General features: G+C 42.6%; 1 protein-coding gene across 1 annotated transcript; it reads left to right on the forward strand.

Annotated features, from left to right (window-relative positions):
• The first annotated feature begins 2,707 nt into the window (after positions 1-2,707).
• Positions 2,708-8,498, forward strand: LOC129835116 (uncharacterized). Its single transcript, XM_055900507.1, has 5 exons — positions 2,708-2,793; positions 3,849-4,138; positions 4,317-4,508; positions 7,438-7,515; positions 7,960-8,498. The coding sequence occupies exons 2-5, from the start codon at positions 3,954-3,956 to the stop codon at positions 8,102-8,104; spliced, it is 600 nt and encodes a 199-aa protein (XP_055756482.1). The 5' UTR covers positions 2,708-2,793; positions 3,849-3,953; the 3' UTR covers positions 8,105-8,498.
• The last annotated feature ends 428 nt before the right edge of the window (positions 8,499-8,926 follow it).

Genomic DNA, 8,926 nt, shown 5'->3' on the forward strand with positions numbered 1-8,926 from the left:
GGGAAATATTGTTCCATTCCCCAACATTTTGATGTTACCATACTTTCTCTATGGTAACAAAGGGCTTTCCAAGAGTCCATTCTGTAGAGTGGAGAGAGAATGGGGAAGGGTATTTATGGGGGGGGGGGGGTCATAAACCTCACCCAACAGGGCAAAATCATGAAGGTGCTTAGGGTCATATTCCTGTTGGAAGGGGAAGCTTTGCCCCAGTCTGAGGTCCTGAGCACTCTGGAGCAGGTTTTCATCAAGGATCTCTCTGTACTTTGCTCTGTTTATCTTTGCCTCGATCCTGACTACTCTCCACCATGCCACCACTATGCTTCACCATAGGGATGGTGCTAGATTTCCTCCAGACACTTGGCATTCAGGTCAAATAGTTTAATTTTGGTTCAGACCAGAGAATCTTTAGGTGCCTTGTGGCAAACTCCAAGTGGGCTGTCATGTGCCTTTTACTGAGGAGTGGCTTCCGCCTGGCCACTCTACAATGAAGACCTGATTGGTGGAGGGCTGCAGAGATGGTTGTCCTTCTGGAAGGTTCTCCCATCTCCACAGAGGAACTCTGAAGGACTGTCAGATTGAGCATCGGGTTCTTGGTCACCTCCCTGACCAAGGCCCTTCTTCCCCGATTGCTCAGTTTGGCCGGGCGGCCAGCTCTAGGAAGAGGCTTGGTGGTTCCAAACTTCTTCCATTTAAGAATGATGGAGGCCACTGTGTTCTTGGGGACCTTCAATGCTGCAGAATCTATTTTAATACCCTTCCCCAGACACTATCCTGTCTCGAAGCACTACGGTTAAATTATTTGGACCTCGTGGCTTGGTTTTTGCTCTGACATGCACTATCAACTGTGGGACCTTATATAGACAGGTGTGTGCCTTTCCAAATCATGTCCAATCATTTTCATCTACCACAGGTGGACTCCAATCAAGTTGTAAAAACATCTCAAAGGTGATCAGTGGAAACAAGATACACCTGAGCTCAATTTTGAGTGTCATAGCAAAGGGTCTGGATACTTATGTAAATGTCATATTACATTTAAAAAAATGTATAAATTTGCAAACATTTATTAAAACCTGTTTTCACTATGGAGTATTGTGGGCAGATTGCTGAGGATTTATTTGTATTTAATCCATTTTAGAATAAGGCTGTAACGTAACAAAATGTGGAAAAAGTTAAGGGGTCTGAATACTTTCCGAAGGTGCTGTATATGCAGTTATCTTAGCCGGCAAGCCAGCCAGATAAAGTTAGTTATTTTAGTATGCACTAAGTAATAAGCCAGAAATCAACTAAGTAATAAACCAGAAATCAACACCAATTAATCTAGCCCAAGCAGGAACCCAGAGACCACAGCAAAAAAAATCCAGTAGATATACAGTAGAGAGCGGAGACTTACCGATTGACGGCTGAGTTGGCAACCAAATAAGAGCCAAGGGTGTATCAGAGCGAGAGGCCAGTTCACCGGCCGAGGAGGAGACAGCTAATAGAATAGCAATAGTACTAAAACCCGGAAATTAGTCTGGGTCGTTCAGCCATTCCTTTGGGGAAAATGTATGGAGAAAGAATGGAGAAAAACACAGAAAATAAGGTCTGAGGTTAATACAGGCTTTGGAGATCTTATACGTTTTGTTCTATGAGAAAATCAAGATCCCTGCTGTTCACAGCGTGGTTACCAGGGGACTAAAACAGCTGAGAAGATGAGCCTCACCCTTCAAATCTCTTAGTGGTTGCGGAAATTAACCCACTATGCTGTTTACTTTCTGCATCTACATCATATCGCTGAGTCTACCTTTAATAACATGTATATAGATAATGTTGCTGTTACATTTGCTGTGCTATTTTAGCCAGTAATATTACTGTTTAGTGTTATACTGCTTATTTCAGGGGAAATGTGCAGTATCTATTAGTATTCTAAAGTACACTGAACCAAAAATAAACGCAACATGCAACAATTTCAAAGATTTTACTGAGTTACAGTTCATAAAAAGAAACCAGTCAATTTAAATAAAATCATTAGGCCCTAATCTATGGATTTCACATGAATAGGAATATAGATATGCTAGTCACAGAACTTTAAAAAAAAGGTAGGGGCGTGGATCAGAAAACCAGTCAGTATCTAGTGTGACCACCATTTGCCACATGCAGAGCAACACATCTCCTTCACATAGAGTTGATCAGGCTGTTGATTATGGCCTGTGGAATGTTTTTCCACTCCTCTTCAATGGCTGTGCGAAGTTGTTGGATATTGACGGGAACTGGAACACACTATTGTACACATAACATGTCTGTTGAGGATGCAGGCCAACAACTGGGACATTTTCAGCTTCCAGGAATTATGTACAGATCCTTGCAACATGAGGCTGTGCGTTATCATGCTGAAACATGAGAAGATGGCGGTGAATGAAAGGCACGACAATGGGCCTCAGGATCTCGTCACGGTATCCCTTGACTAGAAGAATAAATATAAAGGATTTTTGTTTGGGAATAACTGGGCCAGTACATTGTGGAACATTCAGAGAGAAATGTATTATGTAGAATGAACATGCCTCTCTGACACGTGGAATAAGGAATCGTGTCAGCTCTATTCATTACATTTCTATCTGAAACTTAACATTTTGTTATGCCACTTGTTATGCCGGGTCTTGGCCTTTAGGAGAACCCGTGGACAGGAAGGGGTTAACGGCCAATGTGATTATCCGGATCTTGTGATCTAGAGCTGAGCCATGAATGAGTGCCTTTTATGTGCAGTGAGCGGACTGCATCTCAGCCGGTAGAGCTGCCTGAAAACCACACATCGTGGTGAGTTGGATCAAATGGAATGATTACCTGTATATAGATCTGTTCATGTGCTGTATGTATTGCTTGTGAAATCATGTTTGCCTATTTGAACTGACCTGCTCCTATGAATGTTCCTATGTATCTCTGACAAGTATGAGAGACAGCTTTGCTGCACCCGTGGTGTCATTCGTGAGCGATCCAGATTGTTTAAAAGTGTTGCTGACCATACAACCTTACCTTTTTCATATCATTTTTTCAAATAGCAAGATTTAAAGATGTTTGTAGAACTATGAGAGGGCTAATCTGCTTGGAGAAAAACATTTACATTACATTTCATCTGGTTTTCTAACAGAGTGGGTCATTCATTCATAGCCTCCTGGACTCCATTACCCTCAACCCCGATCTAATGGTGAATTGACTTTATAGTAGCACATGACAACAGGCACTGCTGTTGATCTACTGTATTCTACAAATAAAGAAGGCTGAACTGAATGGTAACCGAACCACCTTGCTGACGGTAAACTAGTGTATTATGTTCCTCTAGGCAGAAAATGCTTGTTAGTGTATTCTTTCTACCAGTGTAACAATGCTGTAATGAACTCATGTCAACATTCCAAAATTCAAGATAGACCAACACATCTCAAAGGTGAAAAATGGTTATACATATTCAATGTTGGTCCTGAAGGTCAAACTGCAGCTGCTGGTTTCCATGCAATCCCTCCGATCAGTGACTGATTCAGATCTGGGACCAAATACTATTTGAAATCATTTCAAATACTTTAGCTGTGCTTCATTGAGCTTCCCTGTTGCAAACCCCACCCACATAGCAACCCAGGCAGGCTGAAGCAAACGCTTAAAGAACGGAAAAGATTTCAAATACTATTTTAACCCAGGTTTCCATGGTACATCAGCTGATTTAACTATCTTGTCAGTCAATTATATGTACAATTCAGCAGATGTTTGGGTGAGCGATTAGCATTTTGGCTGCTTGTTTATGTTTAACTCCTGGAAAAGAGGTTTTGGTAATTAGTACTCTCAATAACTAAATCATGATGCCTTTGTCATTTTAATTTGAGGGTGGATATTGGGAGTTATGGCGCCATGTATCTGAATCCCCTGGTAATCTGGCTAGTTGGCACCGAGAAGTGAGGTGTTGGAGGCTGTAGCTCAGCCTCTTGGCCATGGAGACAGGGGGGCCTCCTGCTGCACCAGGCCAACCTGGCCAACCCGGTCAGCCAGGCCCGGTGCTGGGGCTTCGGAGTCTCTCCTTTGCCTACCAGGGATTGCTAGAGATCCCCTACGAAGTCATACTAGCCCAGCGTGACACCCTGGAAGTGTTGGACCTCAGCTACAACCTGCTGGAGGAGTATCCTTCTGCTCTGAGCCCTGTAGAGACAGAGGCAGATACACACATATTACATACACACGTGCTACACACACATCTGAATTCCATCTCTCTTTCACACACCATTCAGAGACATGCTATGCATGTGTACTATACTATTAACACACAGTCTACCTGGCAATGTTTCTCCTTCATTCAGCTGCCAACGGAGCCCAGCTCTCCTGGGTGAACTGGAGAAGCTCAGCACTCTGATCCTGGACTGCAACAGCTACTCGTCCCACGTCAAGTTCCCCTACATGCCTAGTGTCACCACCGTGTGGATCAACAAGAACAAGATCGGCAACCTGCCCATCTTCGTTGAGGAGATCCGAAGCAAGTTCCCCAACATCAAGTAAGACTGGCTTTAACTGAAGCCATTGGGGCAGTGTGAGCGTGTGTGTTTTTGCCTGGGTGACAGTTTCTGTTGAAGCCAACATCTTTGTTGTTTTCATCCAAACTGCGTTCAGTAGGGTGCACCATTGTGGAGCATTGAACAGACATGTTAATACAACATAAAAAACATGAGACCATAACACAAACACCATTTTCAAGTTTCAATGTCACATGCACAAGTACAAATCAAATCAATTTAAATAGCCCTTCTTACATCAGCTGATATCTCAAAGTGCTGTACAGAAACCCAGCCTAAAACCCCAAACAGCAAGCAATGCAGGTGTAGAAGCAAGGTGGCTAGGAAAAACTCCCTAGAAAAAACAAAACCTAGGAAGAAACCTAGATAGGAACCAGGCTATGAGGGGTGGCCAGTCCTCTTCTGGCTGTGCCGGGTGGAGATTATAACAGAACATGGCCAAGATGTTCAAATGTTCATAAATTACCAGCATGGTCAAATAATAATAATCACAGTAGTTGTCGAGGGTGCAGCAAGTCAGCACCTCAGGAGTAAATGTCAGTTGGCTTTTCATAGCCGATCATTAAGAGTATCTCTACCGCTCCTGCAGTCTCTAGAGAGTTGAAAACAGCAGGTCTGGGACAGGTAGCACGTCCGGTGAACAGGTCAGGGAGCCGCAGGCAGATCAGTTGAAACTGGAGCAGCAGCACGGCCAGGTGGACTGGGGACAGCAAGGAGTCATCATGCCAGGTAGTCCTGAGGCAAGGTCCTAGGGCTCAGGTCCACCGAGAGAGAGAAAGAAAGAGAGAATTAGAGAGAGCATACTTAAATTCACACAGGACACCGGATAAGACAGGAGAAGTACTCCAGATATAACAAACTGACCCTAGCCCCCCGACACATAAACTACTGCAGTATAAATACTGGAGGCTGAGACAGGAGGGGTCAAGAGACACTGTGGCCCCATCCAATGATACCCCCGGACAGTGCCAAACAGGAAGGATATAACCCCACCCACTTGCCAAAGCACAGCCCCCACACCCCTAGAGTGATATCTTCAACCACCAACTTACCATCCTGAGACAAGGCCGAGTATAGCCCACAAAGATCTCCACCACGGCACAACCCAAAGGGGGCGCAAACCCAGACAGGAAGATCACGTCAGTGACTCAACCCACTCAAGTGACACACCCCTCCTAGGGACGGCATGAAAGAGCACCAGCAAGCCAGTGACTCAGCCCCTTTAATAGGGTTAGAGGCAGAGAATCCCAGTGGAGAGAGGGGAAACGGCCAGGCAGAGACAGCAAGGGCAGTTCGTTGCTCCAGAGCCTTTCCGTTCACTTTCACACTCCTGGGCCAGACTCCACTCAATCATATGACCCACTGAAAAGATGAGTCTTCAGTAAAGACTTAAGTTGAGACCGAGTCTGCGTCTCTCACATGGGTAGGCAGACCATTCCATAAAAATTGAGCTCTATTAGGAGAAAGCCCTGCCTCCAGCTGTTTGCTTAGAAATTCTAGGGACAATTCGGAGACCTGCGTCTTGTGACCATAGCGTACGTGTAGGTATGTACGGCAGGACCAAATCGGAAAGATAGGTAGCAGCAAGCCCATGTAATGCTTTGTAGGTTAGCAGTAAAACCTTGAAATCAGCCCTTGCCTTAACAGGAAGCCAGTGTAGGGAGGCTAGCACTGGAGTAATATGATCAAATTCTTTGGTTCTAGTCAGGATTCTAGCAGCCGTATTTAGCACTAACTGAAGTTTATTTAGTGCTTTATCCGGGTAGCCGGAAAGTAGAGCATTGCAGTAGTCCAACCTAGAAGTAACAAAAGCATGGATACATTTTTCTGCATCATTTTTGGACAGAAAGTTTCTGATTTTTGCAATGTTACATAGATGGAAAAAAGCTGTCCTTGAAACAGCCTTGAAATGTTCGTCTAAAGAGAGCTCAGGGTCCAGAGTAACGCCGAGGTTCTTCACAGTTTTATTTGAGACAACCATCAAGATTAATTGTCAGATTCAACAGAAGATCTCTTTGTTTCTTGGGACCTAGAACAAGCATCTCTGTTTAGTCCGAGTTTAAAAGTAGAAAGTTTGCAGCCATCCACTTCCTTATGTCTGAAACACAGGCTTCTAGCAAGGGCAATTTTGGGGCTTCACCATGTTTCATTGAAATGTACAGCTGTGTGTCATTCGCATAGCAGTGAAAGTTAACATTATGTTTTCGAATGACATCCCCAAGAGGTAAAATATATAGTGAAAAGAATAGGTGGTCCCAAAACGGAACCTTGAGGAACACCGAAATGTACAGTTGATTTGTCAGAGGACAAACCATTCACGGAGACAAACTGATATCTTTCCGACAGATAAGATCTAAACCAGGCCAGAACTTGTCCGTGTAGACAAATTTGGGTTTCCAATCTCTCCAAAAGAATGTGGTGATCGATGGTATCAAAAGCAGCACTAAGGTCTAGGAGCATGAGGACAGATGCAGAGCCTCGGTCTAATGCCATTAAAAGGTAATTTACCACCGTCACAAGTGCAGTCTCAGTGCTATGATGGGGTCTAAAACCAGACTGAAGCATTTCGTATACATTGTTTGTCTTCAGGAAGGCAGTGAGTTGCAGCGCAACTGCTTTTTCTACATTTTTTGAGAGGAATGGGAGATTTAATATAGGCCGATAGTTTTTTATATACAATGCAGTAATACATATCAATGTAATCCTAAAAACAACATAAGGTAGAACAAACAAGAAATACAAATAAGATAAGAACACAAGAAAGTAAGTAAGCTATATACAGGGTCAGTTCCAATACCATATTTACAATGTGCAGGGGTACTGCAGTGATAGAGGTAGATATGTAAAGGAGTAAGGTGACTAGGCATTTAAGTGTTGTTGTCTGACCTCTGGATGTTTTTACTTCCTTTAGGATTCTCAGCATGATGAACAACGAATCAGCACCCAGCTACTTCAATGGAGGGAGTCTAGACCAGTACATAGACTACAGGTGAGCTTGAGTGAACACAGCTGATACACTAAAGCTGCACCTTTTTGATCAGGTGTCTTTATAGATTCAGATGAGAAGGATGTGTTGTCTAACCTTACACAGGTCATAGGAATATGACATGATTCTATAACTCAAAATAAGTTAGAGTTAAAATTGTGTGATATGCATTGCATTCGGAAAGTATTCAGACCCATTGACTTTTTCCATTTTGTTACGTTACAGCCTTGTTCGAAAATGTATTAAATTGTTGTTTTTTCGTATCAATCTACACACAAAAACACTTGTGGGTCATTTTTGTAACGCGGACCGCCTGTTACCGACCCCTGCTATATACCAGACTTACTGATCCTCATCAATATGTTCTGTCATTACTACAGTATGAAATTATGTGCTTTATGCTTTTTGTGTCTCGCCCACCAACATGTTCCTCCTCTGGCCACACAGGCAGTATGTGATCAGTCAGATCCCAAGCCTGAAGATCCTGGATGACACTGAGGTTTTGGAGAAAGAGAGAGCGCAGGCTAAGAAGACCTATAGGATGCAGAGGACCAGAGAAGGCAGCAAAAAGAGGAAGGAACTTCAAAATTAAACCCTCCATAACACTGCTCCCTATCGAACTGAACTTTATCAAAGATTTATCAAGATGAGAAAAATAATCGTTGTATAGATATATGACTAGTTCAAGGCAAGTTAGCACAATTTCAAATATATTTTCAACATGTTTATCTATCAAAATGGGATAATTTCTCTTATGATTTTATAGTTGGGGTGTTCTAAGCTGACATTTGGAATTGTTTTAAGATGGTCATACTATGGAGCATTTAGCTATTTGATTTGGAATTTTAGGAACCCTTCAGATATAACACATATTTGATAAAATATTGAATTTGGTCTTTACTACTATAGCACATAGAAACACATTGAATAACACATTCATAAATGGCTAAAAAGACCGTCAGAAAATAAACCATAAAGGAACAAGGTTTTGAAGTGTCTGTCCTATATCTAGAAGATATAAGAATGCTCAGGAAATATACATTATCAGTCTAAAGTTTGGACACACCTACTCATTCAAGGGTTTTTCTTATTTTTTTAAACTATTTTCTACATTGTAGAATAATTGTGAAGACTTTAAAACTATGAAATAACACATATGGAATCATGTAGTTACCAAAGAAAGTGTTAAACAATTCTGAACATATTTTATATTCTTCAAAGTAGTCACCCTTTGCCATGATGACAGCTTTGCACAATCTTGGCATTCTCTCAACCAGCTCGACTTGGAATGATTTTCCAACAGTCTTGAAGGAGTTCCAACATATGCTGAGCACTTGTTTGCTGCTTTCCCTTCACTCTGCGGTCCAATTCATCCCAAACCATCTCAATTGGGTTGAGGTCGGGGGATTGTGGA

The sequence above is a fragment of the Salvelinus fontinalis genome, chromosome 36, assembly GCF_029448725.1.
Source record: "Salvelinus fontinalis isolate EN_2023a chromosome 36, ASM2944872v1, whole genome shotgun sequence".
Classification (NCBI taxonomy): Eukaryota; Metazoa; Chordata; class Actinopteri; order Salmoniformes; family Salmonidae; genus Salvelinus; species Salvelinus fontinalis.

Coding starts and splice junctions, on each gene's coding strand:
- LOC129835116 (XM_055900507.1), top strand. CDS start 3,954: ATGGAGACAGGGGGGCCTCCTGCTGCACCAGGCCAACCTGGCCAACCC. Junction 4,139..4,316: donor AGCTACAACCTGCTGGAGGA/GTATCCTTCTGC, acceptor TCCTTCATTCAG/CTGCCAACGGAGCCCAGCTC. Junction 4,509..7,437: donor AGCAAGTTCCCCAACATCAA/GTAAGACTGGCT, acceptor TACTTCCTTTAG/GATTCTCAGCATGATGAACA.